Raw genomic sequence first — 27,049 nt, 5'->3', positions numbered from 1 at the left:
CAAATGGAGAGGAAGACTAGATTTGATGATTTTCACAAGTACAACGATGAGACTTGTGTTCATTTTTTTAAAAATGCAATAGAACATTGTAGTTAAGGGAATTGGATGTAAGTCTTGTGCTAACTGATAAATGCAGAGTGCTGTTCCTTTCAAGGGACATGATCAGTTCTACTTTCTGAGCTACTCAGGATATTTTTTTATATAAAATTCATTTAACAGAAAAGAAGTATGCTTCAGGTTGAGAAGCGTGAACCACTCACCTCTTTCAGCTAACAATTACTACTCATTATTTTCAATAGAATAGAGGATTTAGCTTTACTCCATCCTCCATTTATGTCAGTAGATAACAGCTGTCCAAATACTGCTTGTAAAGCTTCGTCCCTGATTTTTAGGGTTGTAAGAGTTTTTCCATCAATGAAAGAAGAAAAAAGTTGAAAATTTCAGATCAGGTCATGACAGGGAAGCCAAATAAATGCTGTTGCTTTTTTAAATAATGTCATTTTTCTGATCTTGAAGATTCAGGCCAAGAGAAAACAAAGGAGCTGGTCTCAAGAGGGAGAACAGGATGATAATTGAATTCTTGAGCTCTTTGTTGTCTTAAGAGTTAGGAATATATTAAGAGACTTAAGTGTAGCTAATGCCTAATGATGGTAGCCTTCTCAGTGGTTCATTAAGTAGAGCAAGTACTAGTGCTGCTGTTCTAAAAGATTTTGGAGCTGGAAATAAATCAGCTTTTCTTCGTCATACTTAAGTTCAGCTCAAAAAGCGTTGAAGTTGTTGACTTACATAAAGCTGTGATGGACAGTAGTTCTATCACTGTTTATATGATGGTAGGATTGCTTTTCTTATGTGACGTGAATGAATCTTTAACACAGCAACTAGGCTATTTCAAACCACTATGTCATGTTTCAACTCTGAAGAACAATGCCCAAGATCTATGTATGTCAGTAGGAATTATCCTGAAGTCAAACTGGTTACATGGTCTCAGACAAAAAAAATATTTTGTGTTCAAAAAACAGTTGTTCCTCATTTTTTCCTTTATGGATCCTTGACTGCTCAGAGATGGCCAAAATGATACACAAATTGGAAGATCAATAACTCTGAATTCGGCAGATGGCCATAAGGTACGTTGGTACCGTAACCTACAGCACAGCAGGGGTAGATCTCATCCACCCGCCACTTTTAATGGTTCTTCAGCTATTGAAGTGTTTGCTGCAAGAGATGCACTTAGTATTATCTATTCTACTCTCAACGTGAATTTTTTTCATCTCAACATTTCCATGTTTTTATGGTGAAAGCTCTCTGTTCTAATGGATCTAAGTCCTTGCTGACTGCTGAGGATGACTTTTTTGATGGTAGTTACCTAAACAGAATATCACTGGACAAGATCCTTCAGAAAGGTTGTGTTTACCTTTGTATATAATCAATAGGAAAAAAACAACTCTTCTTTCTTGAGAAACTCTTAATAAAACATACCATGGGCCTTATGAAAGAATGTAAAAGTGTAAAAGCCAAGTCTTCTGCTACTCAGACTGCAACTTTAGCAGCCCCAGAGGCACAGCTGAGACCACTCTTGCGTTCAAATTATAGCAGTTGTTAGGGCTTCTCACATCCAGTTCCCCAGATAGTTGACTTAGTAGCCTTGATTCTTTTTTTCAGTTTAGCATCCTAGAACTGATAGACTACACCCATCATGCAATTAGGTGAGCACCTAAATAGAAGCACTTGGAGAGTTCTTCATAAACCCTGTGATGTTTTCTCTGTGCCAGCATTTCTCTGTAATCTCTCACAGGCAGCTGTGAAACTACTTTACTGGGAAAGTTGGTTTCCTTGTTTCTTCCACTGTATTAGAAATTACTGCTGCTGCTTTGGGGCTGCAATTCTCTCCTTGGGGAGATTTGTACTCACGCATTTAATTTCCCTGTATCATATCTCTATACAGAGTGACTTTTCCTGAATGGTAGGCCTTTTACTGAGCATTGTGTAGTTCAGAACAACTGCTGCTGCATGCTTTGGTTTTACAGATGGTTTCTGCCCTTTGGTTTCAATATTCAGATGAACTTTTTTTTTTTTTTCCTCTTTAGCGAACTTGTATGGGGTTAACTTATCATCTGCAACTAAAAAACATTTACTAATCTAACTTGGACCTCTGAGCTTTCTCTAATCCAAACCACAACCTAAAAGCATAGCACATTTGACTAAATTCTGCTTATAGCTGTATTTTTTTTATAAAAAAGCAGCAGCTTTATCTACAGCACTTTCATTTTTCTGAGTAACGAACCTTGAGGGGCTGTGGGTCTGCTTTTTTTAGAACCTTTTTTGTTCACATTGCTCACAGGAAGGAGATGCACACAGTATACAAACTAAATATACTTTTTATTAGCAAGGCTCTTAGAGTACAGTCTTGCATCCAGCAGCTTCACTGAGCATGGTTCCACACAGGCTGAATTAACTCACACACCCCTGGAGCAGGGCCCAGGTGCTGCATCTGTGCAGGAAAATCATCCTTTCAGTTTCCACTGACTTCCTGCCTTTCCCATATGTCTGTTTGGGAAGCCACTGCCTTGGGCAAAGCTACAAGGACATTTTCCCTCAGAGCGTTGAGGTTTGTGTTCCATTTCTGTCCACCAGTGACAACCCACATCTCACTCCTGCCCTTACTCTCCATCTCTCAGGGCTGGTGCAGCAGGGGGTGATGGCAGGGCAGGCTTTACCTGTGGCATTGCACTAATTCCTATAGTCTGAAAATGCGTTTGCCATCAACTTCACATTCCTTTGTCTGCTGACCACCATTCCTCAATCAGAGAAATCAAATCACATTTCACACCAAGCTTCAGATCATAGCTGACATACCAGTCAAAGGCAGCACTGAGGCCTACCTCCACCCCCAACCAGCTCTCCTAACATCAGTTCTTTTGTACAGAAAATTCTTCATCTTCTCCCCCTCACTTCCCCTCTCATACATCTTGCCCTTCTCTTGCTTCATTCAATTTATTGAATCTCCAGTCACATTTGGCCATACCCAGTGTTTGAATCACAAATTGGCCTCATTTGACTGCATTCTGCTCATTCTAGTATCTTCATTCCTAAACCAAACAGCAAAACGTGTATCATCTTCCTTATGGTTATACACCTCACTCCTCCTCTTAACAAATTTTGATGACCACCGTCACCACATTGCAGTTTGCCTACTATTTCCATATCTCCCCAGCCAGCACCATGCCCTACCACTTGCTTTACCACTGTTTGCACCATTCCACCTCAGTTCCGACCCTCAGAATCTCTCAAGCATTAGTTGCAGCACCAGATCAATATATTTTCCTCCTCCTGAACACCATGCACCTTTGCCTCACCACATATATTTGACTTGAAAGGCCAAAGGAAGTGGAGAACCCTCATCTGCCATCAGCTTTCACATCTGAAGATGAAACAAGGTTTGTAAGCAAGCCTCAGGTAAATTTATCATCTCATCAAAACTGAGGTTTTGCTCACAACTCAAAGGAGAATCTACTTCAGCTGACAGCAGATAGCATCTACGTGTTATGTTTACACTGAACTTCTAAAAAAGGATATGACCTAAACGTACTTCAGCAAAAGCAGAAATAGTGAAGCCTGACACACTGAAATGTTTACTTGGTACCTCAAGCTCCAGCTGCCTTGCATGAGAGCAGGAAGCGTGGGTGAGTGAATATAAATCTTCAGCTCATTTAGAACAGGAAATCCGCAACCAGAGCATCAGAACTAACAGGAATGTGCAATACCAGAGCACTGACTTTCCAAAATTTTGCTAAACAGATGTGAGGTGATAGGATCTTGAAAAGGAGCACCTCAGTGTTCACACAGCTGGTCCTATCATTAAACATGAAACTTCCTTCTGCTCAGGGCATCCTCTTGAAAGTCTACCTTTCACTTCCTTGCCTCTAGAATCGTGGCCAACATTCTAATTCATATATCAAGTTAAAAAAAAAAAAGGAAAATTCCAGGATTCTGTACTGTTTTTTAAATAGATGTTCATCGCCAACATGCAAGTCCACAGGAGGCATCCAGGAACTATGCTAAATTTTAGTTGTTGCACAGGCATTGTGGTTGGATATATGTACATTGCCACTGACCTCATCATGAAGAGATGGAGGAGGAAAATGTAGATTCATTGAGTCTCCAGTAAGAGTTGGGCTTAATTTGCCCTTTAAGTAAGAAATTATCATTGCTAGAAAGTCACTAGCATGTAGACAGGTGCAACAGGATATCAGTACTAAGCCTGAAACATTTCAATCTGCACTGACAAAACCATCCCTGGAAGAATGCTTAGCCTTACTGCAGTCACTACTTCAATCCAATCCTTGTTCCTTACACCAAACGTGTGATTTCACATTTCCTAGTGCAATTCAAGCTTTGAGAATTAGCTCAGACATCTTAGAAGTGTACCATATTCCCCCCTAAAGACAGTATTGTCTTGCAGAAAGAGCTGTTTGTAAAGCAGTATCTAACTTTGTCACCCTGATGTCACCAAAGCCTTCCTTTGTCAATGGCATTTCAGCTTCCTTTGTTTTTGCTCAACAAACCAGGCATTGTGGTAACCTCAAACAAAGCATACATTCTCTTCCAGGTTGTGCAAAGAAAAATAAATATCCAGAAAGTTCTTCTACCAGTGTGGCTATTATGCTCCCATCTGGCTCTAACCCTCAGCAAATAATCCACACTGGTAACAGAAAATCAGAGCCAAATGGTTCTAAAATATTAGCTAAATGAAAACATAACAGCATAAACCTTACAGAGGATGGGAGCCCACCATTCTGTAACACCATGTGGGCTCTTTTTGCACCTACAGGCTTTTAAGTTTACATTGCTCAGATTCCTTACTGCTTTCTTCTATTCTTTCTTACTGGTCATTACTTGTTAATTAGCATGAAATCACTAGGAGATGGAAGATTTTACACCCTTTCTTTGTCTCTCAAGAGCAAGTTGCCTAAAAACAAGGTAAATTCCTTCTCTCTCCAACTGCCTGTGCAAGATAGGTCTGCCTCAAAGTCTAGGTCTGTTCAATGCTGTAGGAAATTAAACCAAGTACTCCATTTTTCTGTCTCTCATCTTTTTCCCAGTTTAAATGTTGCAAGAGAAAACCTACATCCATCTCCTTCTACAGAACAGTTATTTTTCATTAGGCAAGCATCACAAAGAAATTAATTGAAGAGTGCCTACACAACAGGCCACAAGGACAACATGACACCTCCCAGCAACTCTCCCAGCATTGGGGACTAGGGACCCATAGCTATGGGATGCTCTCTGGTGTCTTTTACTCAGAATATAGGCCCTGTTTCTGTAATCTATGCATCTGGGTCCTACACTCTCTCAATATGTTCAGTGGAAAACCAAGGCTGCTAGCTCTAGGCAGTGCTTTCTCTTGAGATAGAACACCCTAACGTTACTGTCACTCACCACTGTGGATTTCTGCACTTACCAGGGTAAAACGAAGCCACTCCTGGCAAGTTAAGCAGAAGTTCATCCATCAGCCACTGGAAGCCAACAGAAACCATGCCCAACCCAGTTAGGTGCCTTCATTCAGAACCGCCTATCATTAAATAATCACATACTAGGAAAACCTACTATGACACATCTTAGTCCCAGTTCAACACAGTAGGAAACTAATTAAAATAATCTTAACAATAGTTTAAGAGATGCATTCAGCATTAAAGAACCAAGAACTACAAAAGACATTTTCCCACCAGCCTATTAGAAAACACTTTGCATGGTTATTGCACCTTTAGAAGTTTTATAAATCTAAATAAAATTCCTTCAGCTAACAGTTATAATCTTTCCGTGTATTAGTAATAAAGCTTCAGTAATAAGCAACCTTTTTTTTTATTTTCAGTATCTGAAAACTTATCTTCCTCACTGAAAGAAATGCTGAAGGAAGCAAAGTTTCCCTTTGGGAACTATTAAGAAAAAAGGAAATTTAAATACATATATTGAATGTGTATATATTTGAGAACTGGGAGACAACATGCTTCCCCCAAAGGTACCTATTCAGTGCTCCCATCTAATCCACAACAAATGCAGCAAGTGTGATACAATTCTTTAGGGAAAGCTATCCTATGGAAGAGCTATCCTAACTGCATTAACTTCTGCATATCTTTTTCTCACAGCTTATCTAAGAGAGAAATGGAGACCTCTCCAAGAAAAGAAAGTCAGAAACCCAAATGTCTGGCTGCAACTTCAGAACTGGCAGTTTCTAGAAAAAAAAGAAAAAAAAAAAAAACACCAAAAAAAACAGGGTGCCTTTTTGGAAAACCTTCAGTTAAAGGCTATTATTATTATTATTTTTAATACTGACAGTCTAACAAGCATTACCACCAAATAAGCTCCTCTGCTCAACTAAAGCATCTCATGAATTTTCATCTTAGAGATACTGAGGAAAAGAGGAACGCAGCTAAGGCTCAAGATGTCGTAAATGCTGTTGTGAAATACACCTGTATAATGAACAGAACAAATATCTCTGACCACATTTCTCTCGCTATAAACACAGCCCATTAGCAGATGCAGCAGCTGAGGCTGGAGATCTGGCCACTCAGAGCTTTTACCCTTCTGGCCAAGTTTTTAAGTATATTGTTTCTTGTGTTTTGATGACATTTTGTTTCATGTAATGAAGTACTCTGATGTACTGCAATATGCTCTGCTTGGCCACTTATACAAAACTGTAGGAATTTAATCACAGTGTAGATATATTCTCAATATGTTAACTGCAATAAGGTTTTGTAAGCAAGTATTAAGCAGTTCTAAAATATTCAGTTCTATTACCTGCAGTTTAAAATCTAGCACTTACAATGCTAATTCTTAGTTAAATGATTAGGTAGCACAGATTTAGGATAGATGTATATACACAGTTGTCACTAATGAAGGCTAATTATAGAATCTCAATTCAATTATCAACAAAATAAACCTAGAATAATTAAAACCAGTCCAAATGTCACTATTAAAAATACCTCCACTACTGAAAACGTACAGCTGAATTAAATCATGTAGGCAATAAAGCAAATATGAAGTCTGCCTTCCTTACACTTACACAATTGTCTCTAAAATTTATCAGTAGTGGCATCACTTCATAAATAATTCTGGATTTCCACTGAAAAAAACTCACTTCAATCCTCTCGTACTTCAGCCTTTTCAACTTTAACTTCTGTGATCCAAGTCTGATTACCTTACTCAGGTACATAAAGGCTGACGGTAGGCACAGAACTCAGTAATTCAGTTGGCACAGAAAACAGACATTTGTCACTATAGGTATCTATAACCTGGGGAAGTGAGCTGGGATACCAGCAAGCACTGGTAGTTTCAGATCAAGTCTAAACCTCATTTCCTTTTTAAAATCTACTTAAGTTCTCATATGAAGATTTCTATCACACAAATACAATACCTTAAATGGACATGACATTCTTCAACACAGAAAAAGGCCAATGAAAAACTAAGAGTCTACCCAGGTTATTCTGTGAATTAACCTGATTTAAGTATTTGGCAATGAACTGAAGCACTTAATTTGAGAGTTCTGGAATAACAGTGAGCTGCTGCTTACTATAATCAATAACTCTAGTTCAGACAAAAATCCAACAAATGAAATCTAGACCTTATGTTATGGAAGATAAATGTAAAATTTCAGAGGTAGTTACATGTTAAATATTTATATCTTACAGCAAACTGTAAGCCTTCATACAAAGTACGGTGGTTGTTCTTTTTGTTGTTACGCTGGCTGTAAGACATAATCCTTTCCCATGACATTTTAAAAATATTCAGGCTGACAATTACCAGTATTTGGCCAAATGGGAAATACTATTATCTATCACCCACCTTCATCACTCAAGCGATCCCAATCTTCCTGAGCTAGGAGGCAAAAAGCTGAAAAGCTTTCTCATGTAGACTTTTCCACCGGTACACTAAATATTCATTATACTGACACTGTAATAAGAGCACTTACATCAGTACTTTATTGTTTATGTTGGTGAGTTTTCTCAGAATGTACATATCGCCGCAGGGGAACATCTCAAGTCACGTCTTTCTCTACTCACCAAAATCTAGGCATTGCATGAAAAAAAAAACATTAATGGATTGTCAAATCATGCACTAAAGATTAAACATGAATGCCTGTTCTTTTATTTCAGTTGCCAAATAGGGTCACTTGTGACTGCTGACCAACACTTCTCTGCTTATGGAAAATCCTTCGTATAGTAAAGATCATTTTGTAAGTGCTCATTCCAAGCATTACTATGGCAAATAAATAAAATTCCCACTTCAAAAGGCTCCAAATTTGCTTTGGGACCAAGCATCACTTTCTACTAACAGCCTTCTGCTTTTTGAAGTTAACTTAATTTCAGGATAGGAATATTTTGTCAAATTTGACAATGAAAGATAAACCCACCCTGGCATGCATTACTTTTTCCCAGAGGAATTTAGTCTGCTCTTTCAGCTGAGCAAGAGATGACAGGTAGGTCAGTAAGAGTTAGTCTCATTTTCTGTTTCTCTGGAAGTAATTCCAGTAGATAGAGATCAGTTGTAACAGCAGATCAAATCTTTGCATTTTGAAAAGGAAGTATTATGGTATCAGCATCCTTTATCAAACAATACAAGCACAGGTTACTTGTATACAGAAATATGACTGCTAACAACTTTTGCTGTGAGTGTTTTGTTAGACTAAGTCTAGTTCCATATGTGAAAAGTTTCTAATGCCTTATTTATGGTACCCCATCACCTCCTCCATCCTCACTTCCCATCAACTCATGTTTCTTCTTCTGTCTTATTGCCAGGCATCGTGCAATTCCCAATGCACCTCCTTTTAGAAACCGTACAAAGTTGTCTCCAACTAGAGGACCTAAAGCAAAGAGGTTTGCTTCTTTAGTGCATTCGTATGTATATGGATCTATCTCAATAGGATTCCCTTTGCACGTGATGGGCTGATTTAAGTGATGACCTATGCTATGTCCTTGGTCCTTTAAAAAGAAAAGATTTGGGTGAGAACCTATCAGAACTAAGGCTACAGAAAACTTCAAGATTTTCTTCAGTCCAGAGGCACTCTGAAGAACACATTTCATTTCAGGCTTGAAGGAAAGTACATTGTGTTCAGGGAAACTAGTGTAAGCAGAATGCAGATGAGAGTCCCCAGTATGTGACTGAGTGCACATCATTTGATAGACCTTATGGTACTCAGGGTAAAGCTTTTTAGGTAATTGTTTGAAAATCAGACTCGAATCAGTAACTCTTCTACGAAACACATGAATTACTGGGATGTTGTTATTGTAGGCACACAGTACTGCATCAGCTGCAGTAAGTCCAGCACCCACAATTAACACAGGGTCTGCTTTCCCACGTAGCTTTCCTTTGCTTACAGCAGCTCCGAAGTCAGACATGGAATGAAGGACAAAAGGAAAGTCTTCACCTTCGATGTGCAGTCGGCCAGGAGAGTCAAAGGTTCCCGTGGCAAGAGCCACGTTCTCAGCAAAGAGGCAGAAGGGCACATGAGAACCATCTGTTGCTCGCTGATAACCTCTGACTTCCCAGTTTCGCTTAATCAGTGGTTTCTGTCCATCTTCCATTTCCAAATGCTGTGTCGGAATATTTTCATTCAGTTGACTTCTATCTTCATCATCTCCTCGGTAAAGTTTGGATACTGATGTTATATAAACATTGTCCCTGAAGTTTTTTTGGAGGCCCATAACTTTAACATAGTGTTTATAGTAACAAGCTATTTCCTCTGGCATTACTCGGTCACTCTTTATATTTCTGAAACAAAATTGAATGTTTCCAGTTAATATAAAGACCTTATCAATACTTTCAACATCATCTATGATCTACGACACAATAGTCAGATTTAAGAGCACTGAATCTGCCCAGTGTAACTAATGTGGAGTTCAATATATTTAAACTCACTCAATTTGTTTTATTTGCTCTCTTGATTCCTGATATAAGAGACGAGCTATCTTTTTTTAAAAACAATGTCTATATTTAATTATAAAAGTGCTAAGGTGATGAACAAATCAAAAATAAAACTGCAGTATTACAGCAGGTCTATATGGAAGTGTTTTACAACTCACTTTAACATCATGACCATCTACAGTACAACACCAGCTAAAACAGCACTCAATGACCACCAAAATAAATAAATATCATAATTGCTAAGAGCCAAATTTGAAACTGTAGGTTTGGTATATTACTTGTAAAGTGTAATGAAGAAAAGGGCTTAAGTGAAAAGAATCACTCTCCTGTCAGTACAGATAAGTTCAGTAAGTCTCAAATTAAGTAGCTCTGTAACAGAGAATTAAATCCTACCTGAATGAATAGAGTATCACACTGAACCTTAATACACATTTGAACAGGATTACAACGACCAGATGTCCAATAAAAAGCATTCTTGCACTGGAATCCTGATACTACCTTATGTTTGACCTATTTACAAAAAACTTAAGCTGTCTGAGAAGTTGAATGAATCTGTTTGCTTCTTTAGAAAAAAGCTCCAGGAATAAGCCAAACGAAACAGTAGCAAATAACAGGTTATCCACTGAACTAAGCTGAGAAGCATGTTTACATGAGATTGGGTTGCTTATTCTCAACAGTTAAAAAGATAGTGTATGTGCTTTCAGTTTAGGTTACTACTCTGAAAATCCTAATCAGGTATTTAATGGATAGGATGAATGTCAGTGTGACACCTGGTATAAGAACACTATTTCACATGACTGTAAGCATTAATTATCACTGATACTTTTAAATACACCTGTCTAACTGTAATAATACAGTTCAGCATTTCTTTTTATAGTATTGTTGAAAATTGTAATATAAACAAATTAGCTCGAGATAATAAGTAGCTTATGGGATTTCAGTTAATGACAGTAATCTTGCCTCCTTATTATCTAAGAAAGCTATTACTGAACAAAGGTACAGTTTCTTCATTTTAAGTGTTGTCCTGAAATGAGTAACACGCTGCTCTTAAAGACATATGCCCAAGAAATCCTTCTACTTTTTTGCCCTATGTGTCAAAGCACATTCATTTTGCTAGAACGAAGTTAGGAAAATTTGTTTTAGAACAGGCTTAAGCACAGCGCATCTGTTGACACAGACCTTTGGGAACTAATCGCAGCCAAGAGATTGTACAAGACAGTGGTTTTTCTTCAACTTGCCTTCCAAGGAACTTACTACAAGAAAGTAACTTTGGGAAGTAATGAATTATTCTCTTAAAAGTACAGTTCATAGACTGTAGCATTTCAGATGCTACAGCTTTGTCTGTGAAGCAAATACTGAGAGGTACTGACTTCCTGAATTGCAAGCTAGTATCCACAGCAACTTAAGTTACTCAACATCCACATTGAAAGAGGAACTTCTGGTATACTTTGGTAGGTTTTAAATGACTGAATCAGCTTACAGTAACAGCACTTATTTGAGAAATGTTAAAACACACCACTGTTAGTATGTATGCTTTTGATGCACTGAAAGCCATCGTTCTGGCCAACTGGTGTCAATTTTCTTCCACCAGAGTACATAAATCATTTCCAATGCCATTAGGCAATTTAATAAACTAAAGAAGTTTTCCTGCAAAGAATGAAGCTAAAATAGGTTATCTGAATTCTTACAAGTTATTTCCCAGTACTTAAGGCAGTATCTTTACCTGCGCTTGCTAGCTGCCCACTCCTTGAAAGTGAGTCCAGGCAGTTCCATCCAGTCTCCAAAACTGATCGTTAGCATAGAGCCTTCCATGGCCTACAGTGGAGAAAAAAAACCCAGATGCATGACCAGATACATTTTGAATAGAAACTTTTATGAGAAACAGCAAAGTTCTTCTCACTCTATTTCTTCAGTCCGATATAAAAATAGAGCATAATACATCCGATGAAAAATTTTTGGCCTACAGTTAGATGTTTTAATGAGCAGCTATGTGATCTAAAAAAGTAGAAAGAGAGGACAAGCGAAGGGGAAAAGAAAGGTTACTTAAAAATATTATTATTTGAAACAAGAAAAAAAAATTAAAGCAACAGGATACAGCATAATTGCACCTGAAAACAACATGAGAAAAGTTAGAGAATAACCTTTGTTATAATTTAAACTAATAATAAAAGTCAGACAGCAGTTACAGCCACAATCCCCAAAATTAAAGAGTAACTTATCCCTCCGCCAATCTTTAACATACTTGACCTTTGATAATGGAAACTGCAATTGTCATCATTGACGTTTAAAACAACCGTTCTAAGAAAAGTCCCAAACCACAAAATTATTATGATATGAAATGTTTACTCACATGCCAAGCCCCACCAGGTGGTCCTTTACCAAGCACTACATGGGGAATGTAATTATGCTGTTCTAACTTCCAGTGCAAAACGGATGGGTAGTCATAGCCAAAGTCAGCTTCAGGATGAAGCAGTGTATCAAAGAGCACTGCAACTGGGTTTGAAGAGCGTCCCTCAAGGCCTTCAGACAGGTACTCTAGATCCTGAAGCATGAAAGTTAAGTTTTATATGTTTACCTAACTTTTACTGCTTATCATACTTTTCAGACATTGAATTTGATATGCAGAAAACATAGTCAGTGGAAGTTGCATTTTAAGTATTTTATAGAGAAATACAATCAAAACAGTTTAGAAATAACTGCCATGATTTACTCTGAATATAGTACACGTGCCTCATTTGAAAGTTACATACTACTAATGCAGTAACAGCAGGGCTAGATGGTATTTTAAAAACTGGGACAAATATTCAAAGAACAGAGCAACCTGGTAACATTTATACTGCTGATACTGCACTGCTTTTAACAGAGAATCCCTAGTGTTTCCAGGAATGTAACTTCAACACATATCTGAAGTATGTTATCGGCATGTGATGTTCAGCCTTAAACCACCACTCAACTGCACCCAAACATTTAGGACACGAGAGCTGGAAGGCCTGCATCAGCTCCTCACTGACAAAGTGGTGCTTTTGATGCTTTTGGCAAGCAATAATACCACTACAAAAGGCAGATTGTAAAACCCAAAAATGCCACAAACAAAAAGTTCTCTAAAGCCACAAAACAAACCACCTTCACAAACATAGCAGCCTTGGATCATGAGCCTTAGATTATTTAAATCAACAGAAGAACGTTATCACTGCACTGGAAATGTGGTTAGCTAAGAAGGCTGCTTCTAAATATTTTTCTGCAATCTGCTATTTATTTATTTATTTATATTTAAGATAAGCAGTTCTTCATCCGGAAGTGCCAAGTATACAATTTGTTAATGAGACACTGAAGAAGGTACGTACTGCCCTTCGGTTTGCAGGTAAGAAAAGATAGGGCAAGTGGTAAAGTTAGTTGGCTGAGGCCACACAGCTACTTGAGCTGTACTGTGGTCTCATTCTTTGCAAGGTAAGAACATTAAGCCCTTTTTTCATCTACACACTACTTACGTAAGTTACAAAAGCATTTTAAATAGGCTCACTAAAGACTACTGTTTCATAATGTAGCTTGTGGTAGGAAAGCTGGACAAGACTGCAAAACAAGCTCACTTGATCAACAATGGAAAGATGTCGGGCTTCCTCTAATTTTGTGTGGAGAATGGGGTTTGGATGCACAGCTTCAGGAGACAAATACGGCCTGTATCCAGACAGTAGATATGAAAGACAAATTCCTGAAGGCCCATTTCCTATTAAAGAAAGAGGAAACTGCTTTAGAAACTTTAAGTTACTTCTATTAAGTAATTAAATAAGCAACAATAAAGTTACAGTAAAGTAGCATAATGCATTACCATCCCGATTCAAAGCAGCTTATAATTATCACAGTAAAATAACACCTACCCTAGAACTTCCTCCAGATACACCAAGCACAATTTTCATCAGGTAAGAAAAAATGTGTATGGCACTTAGCACTATGAAACAAAGTGTACATAAAGGGATTTCATATTTCAGCATGTCAAGTTCACTGTTCTCATGCAAATGATCTGATGGATAAGATTTGCTCTACTTGCCAATCACAGTAATACCCGAATATTTCCATCTTGCATATTTGCATTCACACTTGTACCAAGTACTGTAAAACACAGAATAGAAACAAGCTGGGGTGTATGCCCTTTAGGTCTTATAAAAGGAAGAAAAAAGATGAGCAGAAAACTGAAAATGATCCAAGACAATGAAATATCCCACACAGCATAACAAAGTAGATGCTGACACACATAGTACATATGTAGCACACTACAAAAAACTTGCATCAAACCACATTCAGCATTATGCTTTATTGCAACCATATCAATTCAAGCATCTTTTTGTTTTATGGCTTTCTATAATTTATACAAATTATTGTAATAATTAATAGATGAACTTATTTTATAAAAGGTGTGAAATGGATGGGACCAAGATACTACTATAAGTAAAATATTTATTTGATTAGCATTAAATTAAGTAGGGGATCACAATAACATACAAGTACAGAAGTAGTACTAATGTTGTAGAGTCAAATATCAAAATCTAGGGAAAGTTAGTATCAGAGAAGTATGTGCTATTCTACAGAGTTTAAACACGTGACTACGTGCAGTTATTTCTATAGGTCTTCCTCATTAACTGAATGAAAAGCAGTGAGTAGTGTTCTCCCACTGAGACATTACTTGGTATTTTGTCTTTATTTTCATCCAGAGTGGCACACGTGGCATTTACTACACACTATTTAGATCTGATGCTGAAGTTACCAATTTATTCACAGTTCTACATAGCACTCATCATTAGGATGTTAGATCTTACTTTGTATTATTTTAACTCCTGACCTCAAGAGTTCATCCTTGGCTTCTTATTCCTCATTATCTTCACACACCTATCTGTATCTTTTATTTCCAATCTCACTCCTGCACTGCAGGTCTTCTCTTCCCACTTACTGGTTTTTTAGTCCCCATATTTCCCAACAAGTTTGCTCAGACCTTGTCTCTCCTATCCACTCCCAGGCCTAGAACCTGAGCAAATAACCCAGGCTGCACAGAGTGCCTTAAGGGCTCTTAATGCAGCTTTTGTGTGAGTATATGGACACACAAAAAAAAAAGTGTTAAAATGCCTGTGCATTGTAAGACCATAAAGCACTGGAAAGAATAAGAGAAAGCGGCGAGTTCCCACCACAGACATCTTCTAGATGAAGTTCACCTTTATGTACCTAAATATGAAGTAGATAACTAACTTCAAAGATTCAAAGATCCCTGCAAAGCCCTGTTATTTGGATGAAAGTAAGACCACACTGTGTTTACGTGTTAACGATCAAAACCAGCGCACATGACAAAGTTTAGCACAGAACATTCTCTAGATTTAGACCTCTACCACAAAATTTGCCAATTTTACCTCATTCAAATAGAATTTAACAGTTTCTTTCCGTTCTCTCGAGCAAAACAAGAACAGCACAGAAGTTACTTAATATTACCAGAGTAGTTTGTACACCCTACAGTATTACAGTACACTGCACAGCATAAGCCTAAGAATCTGATCTTAAACTGGGCATCATACAGGGGAGAAATGGAATGGTGAAGCTAAAGAGAGGCCAACAGAAGTTGCTATTCCATTATGAAGTCACTAATGAACTACGCCATATTTTTCCTCCTGATTATTACAATAGTGCAATGAAAAGACAGTACTAGGAAACTTAAAGATGTTAAACTCCACTTACACAGGAATAGCACACAGGATTAGGCCAGTAGAGATTCTGTTTGTGCACACATGTATGAGGGAAAAATAGTGGTGTTCTACAATATTACAGACCAATGTAGACATCTTTTAAGGCAGCCAACGAATTAGAGATAACATGCAGCTGAGGAAGATAAACTTGAGACATTTCTCAGATGTATCTGTGAAATAACTTTTGGGCAACTTTTCCCCCTCCCAAGTAGAAATAGTCAAAGCAGCTGTGTTTGGTATCAGCACAGAGGAAGGCATTGTAGACAAAGTAAGTATTGAGCACAGGTATTTGCATAACACATATTTGCAAAGCTAAACAGTGAAAACTGAGTCATTAGCCATATGGTAAACTTAAACGAAGGTTGATGAAATGCCAGGAAGCTGTTGCTCTTCAACTGTGATGCAGAACTTAGCAAGTGATTCACGTCTGTCACATTCATATAAAATACATTCCATGAGCACTATTTTAAGCCATTATGAAGAAAGCTTTGAGAACGTGCACTGTACAAACACTGATCTTTCTGAGTTGTGGAGAGTTAACATGAATGTATGTTGAAATATCATTCTCTGGAATTTCTCTGCCTGTTTGCATGTACAATTAAAGGTGTTGATTTGCTGTAGTCCCAACAGCTTTGGACTTTGGAGGTTTCTGAAAGCCTCTTTTATTTCAGATCTTTTCTTTATCCCTTCATCAACTCACAGCAGTAAGGAGCTAGTGAACAGCTGTTGCTCAAGAGCCTTGACCCAATACAAACCACCCGTGCAGCAACCATTATGCTGCGCACCCAGGGAGTCTGTTCCCTCTGCCATCCTGTCATTCAGCAAGATTTTACAACTACAACCCTTTAACTATTTCATCAAGACTACAACGCATTGTCCTCAACTGGCTGAACTGGCATGGATTAATTTGATAAAGATGGCACAATATTCAGATATTAGTGACAGATGCAACAGAGAAACACAATTAATAAACCAGGTTAATATCTAGCCAATACACATAGCACACACTTTACATTATGCTTTTTACTGTCCTGTATGACTCCACAAATTTTTAGTACCACAGCATCAACAACCTCCATGCAACCTGATGAAGACACAGTACCATGTTAATGAAGCCCTTCGTGATCAATGCTCAAATCTAAGCAGTGCTGCTAAGACTCATCTATCTGCTGCCAAGTAATGCAGCTCCATTTGCCAGATCATCATTTGAATTCAAATGTACTCTAGTTGCAAGAACTTTAATATAATTTGATGGTACTGTTGTTAATCATAATAACTATTTTTTTAATAAGCATCTTCACCGTTAGGATGTTAAGCATTATTCATTTAGCGATAAATGACTTCATATAGCAAGTCTATGGTAGCAGTGGAGAATTTTACGAGTCAAAAAACTCACCTATTATTACCATGGGCAGAGTAAGAAGAGAGTCCCCAGGCAGAACAGTTTCTTCTAATAAAGGCATTCTTTTTATCTTCTTTCCAAGGCTGTTACCAAAATACTGGCCAAAGGAATTCAGAAGCTGTCCTTCAGTTTCAGAGCTGTTGTAATTTCTAATTGAAAAGGACAGATGGAAGAAAACTAAAAATATAACAGTTGTACTAGAGTCAAAACGATCTTGTCAAAATAAAGTTGCTTTTAATGCTTTATTTGAAGAGCTATAGAACTAAGAAAAAAATAGACTAAAATATATATGTTTCATCCAGTCTACAGAATTTTACTCTCCAGAACAGTTTTCTAATAGCAAATTCAAGTTCATTTTCTCATAGGAAGTCTACAGCAAGATAATAAAAAGGGACAGATGGTTCCACAGAGACACAGATTTCCAATTCAGTTTATACAAAGCCAATGTATAACCAACGAGCATTATTTTGATCCACCACACAGAAAAGCTCATTTTTCATTATCCCCATCAGAAGAGGAGACATACCCCACTTAGCCCACAAACAACACTGAGACCAACCAAAAACTGAGTGAGAAGCTAAGATATATCAGCAGTCCCTCACATACTTTCCTACCTGCTGAACAGCACACAAGACTTTACACCAACACATTCTTGATCAGGTAGATGCGAAGCTAGAAGTCAGCAGTGGTGCAATAAATTGAGAGATTACAATTTCTAGAAACACTAGATGGAGCCTATGGGGGTTTTAGCCACATTAAGAAAGTCTTTTACAAAAGGAATTATCAAACAACAAACTTAGTGCAAGTAATGACTGTGCACCAATCAGGTTAGCTACTACATGACAGACTGCTCCCATCACTTGTCATCTCCTTAATTTGTCAACTTTTTCTCTGCAACACCAACCTAGCTTCCTCTCACAGTTCTTCATTCTCTACATATACATCTATACTAAAGACATGTTTTAGACTGCTTGCCTCTTAATTATTTATCAGCACCTACTCAAGTCTTTCCAGGTCACTGAAGAAGCAAATATTTCATCAGCTTAGCTTAAAAGGCAATGGCAAATTAAAAATCTGCTTTTATTAAATATTTAAAATGCTTAACTCCTCAATTAAAAACATCCCAACCTATCAGCTCCCTTGGCACTGAGGGGTCTGCTGGATGCTCCCGAAGCCTGACAGAAAGCTGCAGACTGAGCTGCATAACAGTGACAGCACTGTCACGCAGCCCCGTGATAGTCTCTTCTTGGTTAAAAAGGGGGAAGCCGATTTGAAATTGTATTTACTTCTGGAAGTGAAAACTTTACATGTGCGTTTCCTGCATAACAGGAAAAAAAAAAAGTTGGAAATTAATGACTTTACTGAATTACAGGTGTGCATTGTCTTGTCACAATAACGGATGTGCATTAAAGCACGAACTGCAAGCTGAAGTGAATAGAGAGAATATTTAACCGTCATACTGGGTTTTTTTTAGGCAGATACAGGTAGGTTCCGTTACCTGCCAGCCTGCACTCCAAGCTCACTATGCCAGCAGTGCTCTGTGCTTTGCAGGTGGACTGGCAGAGAGCAAGGGGGTTTAACACACCCTCCTCGCAGGATGGAAGGCTGAAACAGTAGAAACCGCCTGAAAAATCTCTCTTACGCAGCACTGAACTGTGCAGATCTGCCTGCACACCACAAGCAGCTCCTCGGCTATCACGTGCATGAAGCAGAAGCGCCGGATCAGACGCACGTCTTTGCTTCTTGACAACAGCGCAGCAAAGCTCGCTAAGGTCCTGAATTGGGATGGTGGAGGTGGCCGCCCCTGAGCCGCGAGCAATGACGGCCCAGCAACAAGCACCAGGTTTTGCATCCAGCTTTGCATGGCGGGGACCGGTATCAGCAGCCCGGCCCAGGGCCTGCGCTCAGCCCCCAGCCGGGGATCCGCAGCGACGCGAGGCTGCCAGACCCGGCGCTGGCGCTTCCCTCTTCCTTTTTAGTTATTCGCAGTTAGTTACATTTCTAATGGAAGCGAGGAAAAAGAGTAGGAAAACACATACCATACGTAAACGCTATCTTCCCTGGGAAAAGAACAAACCGTTCGCAACAGCTGCCGTTATTTCCCTCAAGTTACTAACGGAGGAGCCTTTCTTATGGAGCAGTTTCCGAAGCCCCTACAGCGCTGTGCATAGCAGCAGGCAGACCGCAGCGCGCGGCTGACGGAGATCTCGTCACGCACAAACGGGTGACACCCGGTGCCAAGCGCACATCCCGCCGGCGGGCTGCTCTTATCTCCCGGCGGGGACGCGCGGCGCCCGGAGCGGCACCGCGAGCGCCGACGGAGGATGAACGGCGCACGGCCCCGCGCAGCGGCGGGGCTGCCCGGCTCGGCGCTGCCCAAGGTGACCGCGCGGCCGGGGCGCCCCTCCATTCCGCCCCTCGCTCCGCACGTCTCCCGCAGAGGCCGCGGCCCCGGCGCCGCGCCTCCCCTCACCTGACGGGACCGGCCAAGGAGCAGCGGCAGCACCACACGGGCATGGGGGGCTCCGTCGGGCTCGGGGCGCCGGCGGGGCCCGGCGGCGGGGCTGCGGGGGGACGTCGCTCCGCGGCTCCCGCTCCTCCTCCTCCCGCCGTCGCCACACTGGGGCCGCGCCGCGCCTCCTCCCCGCTCGCAGGCGGTTGCGGGTCACACGCGGAAGGAGGAGCCGCCGCCAGCACCGGGAGGGAGGAGCGGGAGGAGAGCTAGGAGGAGGGTGCGCTTCCTCCTGCCCGCCCCGCTGGGGGATGCACCGCCGCCGCCCGCCGAGGGAGCGGGCGGAACTCTTCGCATAACGCTGGGGGAAGAAGGACGCGTTCTGTGCCCCGTGGGCGACGGGGAGAAACGTCCTCCAGCGCTCCCTCCGAGAAAGACGAGGTCCGCTCCCCACCGCGGCCATACAGCTGCCCGCAGCCCCTCCCCTGCCGCGGACGCCCCCGCCCTCCCGGCAGGCCGCGCCACCCCCGCCGCCGGCACGGGCACACCTGCGGCCGCCGCGGGGAAGCGCTGAGGTGCGGGACGTGGTGGGATCCCGATGCCCTGGGCCTGGCGCTTCAACCCGTTAGGCCTTTTGTTATATCGTGGGAACTGCTGCTGTGTTTCCGCGGGAAATTTGAGAAAGAAATGTTTCCCGTCTTCGTGCTCAGTTTTTGACTCAAGAGCCACAGCAGGTTGTGTTTAGAGAAGGAAGTGCTTTCCTGTTGCTGAGTTGACCTAGTGCCGCAATCCCAGCAGCAGTCACAGTGATCTTACAGCCCCACATCCCGTCCTGTATTTCCTTCTGTGGTACAGTCAGGTTTCACATGGGCTACTTCAGCCTGGAGAAAAGGCTGTAGGGAGACCTCATTGCAGCCTTAAAGGGACTTGTAAACAGGAGGGAGTCCTACCTTTTGCATAGGAAGATAGCTATAGGACATGGGAAAACGGCTTTAAACTAAGAGGGAAGACTTAGCTTAAGCAGAAATTATTTACGCAGAAGGCAGTGAAGCGCTGGCACGGGTTACCCAAAGAAGCTGCTGACGCTTCATCCCTGGAGGCATTTGGGACCAGGTTGGATAGGGCCCTGGGCAGCCTGAGCTGGTAGTTGGCAGCCCTGCAAGCAGCAGCGGGTTGGAACTGGGTGGGCTTTAAGGTCCCTTCTAACCCAAGCTATTCTGTGATTCTGTGCAAATGTACATGTGGGTATTAGCAGAACAGAAAGCTAACTATATTACAGACTCTGTAGGCACCATTTGGCTAATGTCCATCTACACCTGAATACTTCATATATTCAGTGGTAGCTAAATTGTATTTTTGTTATTGTAAATGTTTCACAGGTGTGCATGGTTGGGAGAAATCATGTCTTCCTTAGTCCTCTAATTACAGAGTATTTGAGGTCAGTGGGATGTTGGGAGTTCCCCATACCCATCCCCTGCTCAGAGCAGGGTTACCTGCAGCCTGGGATCACATCCAGCTGATGTCTCAAAAAATTGACAACACGGGCAGATTTTTGAAGATCTCCAAGGGCAGAGACTTGACAGCATTTCTGAGCAACCTCCCTGGGTGTTGACCAACCTCACAATGAAATATGCTTCCTCCTGTGCTAGTTTAATTTCCTGTGTTTTGAGGAAATAGAAAATTTTGATATAAAATCTCTTTTTAGCAAGTACAAAACACATCCAATGAAACACACTGTTCCTCACATTTACTTAACAGTATGTGTCACTCATCTTTAGATGAGAATTAAGAACATGAAGCTGCTTTTAGCTTTTTTTTTTTTTTTTTTTTTTTTTTTTTTTTTTTTTTTTTTTTTGCCTCTAAAGATTTTAAATGGGAACTACAGTGTCTTCAGTTCAGGAAAGTACATGAAGTACTTGCTGGTATACCAGATAACACCCTACTCAAATAACTCGTTTTATTAAAATTGTGTCCTTCTTTGCGACAAATTACAGAAAATATACAACAGAAACCTCATGCCTTGAGAAAACTAGCTATAGCAGAAAGTTTTCCACGTGTCTCTAAGCTATTTGACAGTAGGATCAGATGACATTGATTTTGAAGCTGAGACATGAAGGACATACTCAGCTTTAGGCACCATACAGCTTTTGGTCACAGCGTCCTCTGTCATTTCTGCCCATCAGCAGATCTGGCTGCCTAGAATATAACTCACAGCTTCAGCTAGACTGGCATTATTATTAATTTTTGCCCTTCTCTTTGTGGAAATGATTTTGAGTAGAGGAGAAAAACAACCGCACCTGTGTCCACACATACAGCATATGTATTTTCCCAGCTCACTTTTACATTTGAAATGGAAAATGTTATGCTGGACCTTCAGTTTTTAATACAAAAGAGGTAGATTGGAAAAGCAGCATTTTATAAACCTATCAAAAACTCATAGAGCTTCTCTAGAAATAGTATTCTGCATTGACAGTTATAATTAATTATATGATTTTCCCAGAAATAAAATTTTATGTTTCCTTGAAATTCTGAATTTTAATATGGCTGTCTCAAATGTCTCAGTTTTTTTGGTGGTGATTTATTTTAAATCTGTGATTGCATCAGGATAAGGTATGTTTCCTTCAGATGTGACTTTGTCAAAGTGAAACACGATTAAAAACTAAGGAAACAACAAGAAAGAGTGGAATAAAACATACCAAGCCATAGAAATTCTTCCTCCCATATACAACCAGTAATCACACTTCAAAGGGATTTACATGTCCTGTTCTGCTCATTTCTGTTAATAGATTCAGGCAGTTACTGTGTGCTAGTTGTATTACAATTCTCTACATCTTAAATCATGTTAACCAGCTTAAAGTTCCTGTATTTCATTTACACTCAATAAAATTGTGCATTTGCTCAATAAATAATTTTTAAAGTCAACTGAACTTAAAAGATCATTCCCCCAAATGATCAGTAAGTCATCATCAGTGTGTGGAATATCACTTTTTGTTAATCACAAGGTTATTTTCAACAATTTTTTTTTTTTTTTTAACCCAAATCTTCTTATTGATCAATTAGGTACATGTAGTACCAGCTCGACACTGCAATATTCCTGAAAATCCTGTGGGCCCACAGGATGGAAGCATCAGAGCATGGGACTGGTATCTCAGTGGAACATGAGACACATGACCTGGAACAAGAGGGCTTTGTCCTCTGCGGCAAAAGCAGTAAGATCAGCGAGTAACTGAAGAAGGCAACCTGCTGGTTGTAACACAGCATGGGAAACAATATGTTGGCAAGATTTCTGTGCCTCCACCCACTGCAATATGAGATTAAAGTATAAATTGAGTAGAAAATAGAGCTGTAAAGCTTCAAGTGTCACTATAGGAGAATGATCAATCCTGTCCTGATAAATAATGCATTATCTCAGTGCAGAGCTTACTCAGGACAGATGTCTCATTGATAACAAACTTGTTCCCTGTAACATCAAATGACTGAAAAATGTATGAATTGCAAGGCCCGGTAAGCTACTGCGTAGTGAAACATTTTCAGAGACAAGCAAACAAGTTTTGCTGCAAGTCTGTAGCAAAATTTCTACTCAGCCTGATGTACCAAGTGCTGAAGAAAGTTGTGGAGAGATTAGGAAGGCTTCCAGTTATTTGCTTTACTTCTGTTAAGCAAGATAGCAACTGAGAAATATAGCTGTAAGACAAGTCTCTGCATGGTCAGGGAAAAATAAAGAGGAATCTCAATTAAGAAGCTATGTTGCACATAGGACAGATCCTTCCAAAAAACCTAGGTACTTACGAAGAGGGACAAATATGAGATACAGAGCTTAAAAGAGCAGGTCTGTCAGCTTCCTGGGATCTTTTTGTAGCCTGGTTTTCTTCAGAAGTTTCCCAATACTCATAAAGTAGTACTTGCTTGGAGAATACAGATGCAGTAAGTTGTGTGTCAAAGAATTAACACAAAGAAAATGACATGAACATCTTTAATGGCTTTTTTTTTCTTTTCAGAGAGAAATGTGCCTGAATATCTCAAAAGGAGCTAATATATTATTCTGGGATATGTCAAGATATGAGAATTCTGACGGTGTAAGGTCAAAACTCTCAGCCAGGGGTAGACTACTTAGCTGTGACAGTGTCATTTGCACATGGAAGAGTATTTCATAATGCAGCACTGGACTGCTTTGGAAGATGGACAAAGTCAGGTTGGAGAAAGCCTGTAAGATCATGACGTGAGAGGACTAAATGATCTCTGGAAAACAGAACACTTGGAAGAGATTAACCATGCGGGGTCTGTTGGTGGCATCAGTCTTGTAGATATTTAGGGTAAGAACTTATAGATCCAAACCTCCATGCTAGCAGTTAACTTCTCCTGTATATTTTTGGAAAAAATGAAGATGATCTTTTGCACGATAATTCTAAGTAGACATTATTAGATAGTAGCAAAGTAATTATGGGTTTTGCTACTTTAGAAGAAATAGGAATGTTGCAGAACCTTCTTCAAGTTGCTTCACTGTTAGGGAGTTTGGTGAAACCAGCTTCCTAAGGCGTGAATGCTTGAAAAAGCCTACTGGTAAAAAAAACTTGTAAAAACTTAGGAAAAAAAAATCAGATTACATGTACTTAAGGGGAAGGATGAACAAAAATGCAAAAAAAAAAAAAAAAAAAAAAAGAAAAGCATTTAATTATAAAGATAATGTCAGATTTTCCAGTTACAGATGGTACAACTTATTTAGTCTCTTGCAAAGACCCAAGTGGCAGCTATTGTCTTGTTCTCACAGCCACGGCTGATATGCATGGGCAGCTGCCTGCATTTGTACCCAGCACTGGAGGTGGGCTACCAAGTAAACCACAGTCTCAGGAAAATGGGTGTTCTTTACCATCTTTCAGTCTTTGGAGGAATTTGTTAATTGCTTTGCTACAATGGTTCATCTCAGGTATGGTTTAAGAATGACATCGTTAGGAGGGAGAATAGCCACAAGGGTTTTGGTTACCATTTGGTGAGTCTGGGAAGGAGCTTGATGCCAAAAAAAAAAAGTTGTAGAAAGGACAGGCATCATCCAGACTAGTGAGAAGTGATAGGACTAGAATTTAAAGGCTTTGAGAACTGTAGAAGTTGATGATTAGAACAAATGTATGGAAGTAAGCATCTTGAAAGGTGTGAAACAAGTTTTAAAGCATATCTCTAACTAAGGCAAAATATTCAAAATTGCCATAGATTTGTTTGCAAGAGCATGTTTGTATGTGTGGGAAGCTCTTGTGGCATGTTCTAGACCTGTCCTGTGCAATTAATCCCCAAGGCAACTGTTTCAGTATTAGAACAAATAAACCAAGGTTGTATTGCATTTTGGATTCGTGAATTGCTCTGGTTGTAGTGTACCAAATTATCTGTGGGATCTGTGGTAATTATATAAGTAAGAGTAAGTATCCTGGGAAGATTATGTCCTAATGTCATGTCATAATGTCAAGATTATGTCTCTGATGGATGTGTATATTTAACTGGCACATTATCTAGTACGTTTGATCTTTAATGAATATGAGGTTTTATTTAGAATTTTTTCTGTTTCTCAGCAAAACAGTTGACTCCTTTCTATAACAATAAATAGGTGTTGATAAAATATGCCAATGGTCTTTTGTAAATATAATCAATCTGAAAGTTCTGTTTCCTTTTGCAGTTCTACAGTTGTCTGCTATGACCTTTGTAAGAGCCTTCTCTGCATAGTAACAAACATGAATGAAATGTACGTGAAAGTGATTTTCAATTGCTCTACAAAAGCATTGACAGTTTGTTGCATACTCTTTCATCTATTTTATGTATTTGACCAGAACCAGGCCAAATGTATATTCTAAGCCTAAAGTAGAATAAATTACCAGTTCATACCTTTGTTCTTGTATCACCCTGTTTGTCCTTTATGTTCGTTATAGGAGCTATCAAGCCTGGATATATTTGATTTATGTTTTTAATTGTTCTGACATAAAACTAGCTGGCTAAAGAGTTCATAGAAAATATTCAATACGTGGATTCTTCTACTAATACAAGTGCACTGTTTCTGTACAAGCAGTCAGGCAACTTTGAATCTTTCCTGGATGTGGCTGTGACTTTAAATGCTTTTGATAACAAGCACAAATTGTGCTTGCTGTTTGTTTTCTGTTTGTAAGAAAAGAGAATAGAGCCTTTTCAGTGTTTATCTACACAGATGAACATCTGCCCTTCCAATTTTAGGTTATTTTTGTTTTACATTAAGGAAAAATAGCAATGACATAGCATTCTGCACAAAATAAATAAATAAATAAATAAATAAATTCAAACATTTCATGTAGCTCATCTGAAATACAAAATGCTGTGGTGTGGGAGCAGGTTTGGAAACATTGGGATGGAAATGACTGTGAGTCCCTGCTATTTAAAACTTGGATCAGTGACTTGCTTTGAATCATATTGCTATCAAACAATCTTTAAAACGTGTTTGTGCCAGAATAGTGATGCTCCTGGGTCACTTTAGCAAAGTGAAACAGTCTTCTGGTAGTGTCACTCTCCTGAGAGGTTTGCATTAGTGTTCTTCAAGTAGGTATTATGGAGAATAAATATTTGCTCCGTATTAGATATTTGTCCTTCATCTTTGTGGTAGCACACAGTTGTTTTATTTTGTCCTAAGAGTAACTCAATCACATCTAATACAAAAAAAACTTTATCAGACGTAACTTCTTTAAGATAAATGACTTTCGGGTCTATATATTTTGTCTTCCTCATAATTTCTTATATATTTCAAGCTAGCCCTATTTCATTGCTTTAATTTCTTTTAGACATAGCATCATGATGCAAACAGCATTTTTATATAAATGTGACAACATTCTGCTTGTTCCTGACAGTATCCAGTGCATGTCTCATGCCACCTTCTCAGTCAGCAGCATACCCTGAGGCTTGTTGTGGGGGAAGCTGGAAAAACAATAACATGCTTGTAAAGATGTCAGCATTGCAATTGAATTCATCATGAGCTTAATGTTTTTCCATTCTTCTCTTATGAAATAGAGATTGTGCCTGCATCTTGTGAAAGTCACATTACACCTCTCAGGAGCAGTGCTGAATCCTTGAGCTGGCATTGTGTGCACCAGCACTGATGTTCTACAAGGGTTAGGAGAAACTTGTGAGAGAAGCACACTGGTCAGGGCTGCCATATATGGAACTGCGAGGTATCCGGAGCAGAATATAAATGAAGATATCAAAGGTTTTCAAACAGACAAAAACCCATTATTTAAAAAAGCTGGAATTCTTCAGTTACAAAAGGCTGCAACATAATGTCCTCTAACCTGTTTCTTTTTGCTGTGACTTCTATATTCCTTCCCCCTTTAATCCATTCAAAAGGCAGCTGCCATAAGAGTCCTAATGCTTTTGCTGTTTCACATATTTCTTTGAATCACACTTTTCTTGTGTTGCCCAAATGGGAACTGAAGGAGAGAGTGGGTGAGAAACATCAAAACAGTGGTGTCAAGTACTGAAAGATCGGTGTTCAGGAATAGTGTTTAGAGGTTTTTAGATAAAAAAGGAAAGTGTAAGCTTTCAGTCACTGAA

The 27,049-nt window shown here is 39.6% G+C and overlaps 1 protein-coding gene across 1 annotated transcript; it reads right to left on the bottom strand.

Moving 5' to 3' along the window:
* Nucleotides 1-2,357: 2,357 nt before the first annotated feature.
* OSGIN2 (oxidative stress induced growth inhibitor family member 2) lies at nucleotides 2,358-19,967 on the bottom strand. Its single transcript, XM_085221382.1, has 6 exons — nucleotides 19,517-19,967; nucleotides 17,038-17,192; nucleotides 13,506-13,642; nucleotides 12,269-12,460; nucleotides 11,642-11,733; nucleotides 2,358-9,765 (listed from the first exon to the last, which is right to left on the bottom strand). The coding sequence occupies exons 1-6, from the start codon at nucleotides 19,558-19,560 to the stop codon at nucleotides 8,721-8,723; spliced, it is 1,665 nt and encodes a 554-aa protein (XP_085077508.1). The 5' UTR covers nucleotides 19,561-19,967; the 3' UTR covers nucleotides 2,358-8,720.
* Nucleotides 19,968-27,049: the final 7,082 nt, after the last annotated feature.

This window comes from Meleagris gallopavo, chromosome 3 (genome assembly GCF_905368555.1).
Source record: "Meleagris gallopavo chromosome 3, MGAL_WU_HG_1.1, whole genome shotgun sequence".
In the NCBI taxonomy this organism is placed as follows: Eukaryota; Metazoa; Chordata; class Aves; order Galliformes; family Phasianidae; genus Meleagris; species Meleagris gallopavo.
This window is presented reverse-complemented; position numbering and strand designations above follow the sequence as displayed.

Bases quoted from the DNA above. Each gene is read 5' to 3' on its own strand.
- OSGIN2 (XM_085221382.1), bottom strand. From the start codon at position 19,560: ATGCCCGTGTGGTGCTGCCGCTGCTCCTTGGCCGGTCCCGTCAG. The intron at 12,461-13,505 runs GTGAGCTTGTTT...TTCATGCTTCAG, and splicing joins ATCTTTCCATTGTTGATCAA to GATCTAGAGTACCTGTCTGA. The intron at 11,734-12,268 runs GTGAGTAAACAT...TCTCCACTGTAG, and splicing joins CACCTGGTGGGGCTTGGCAT to GCCATGGAAGGCTCTATGCT.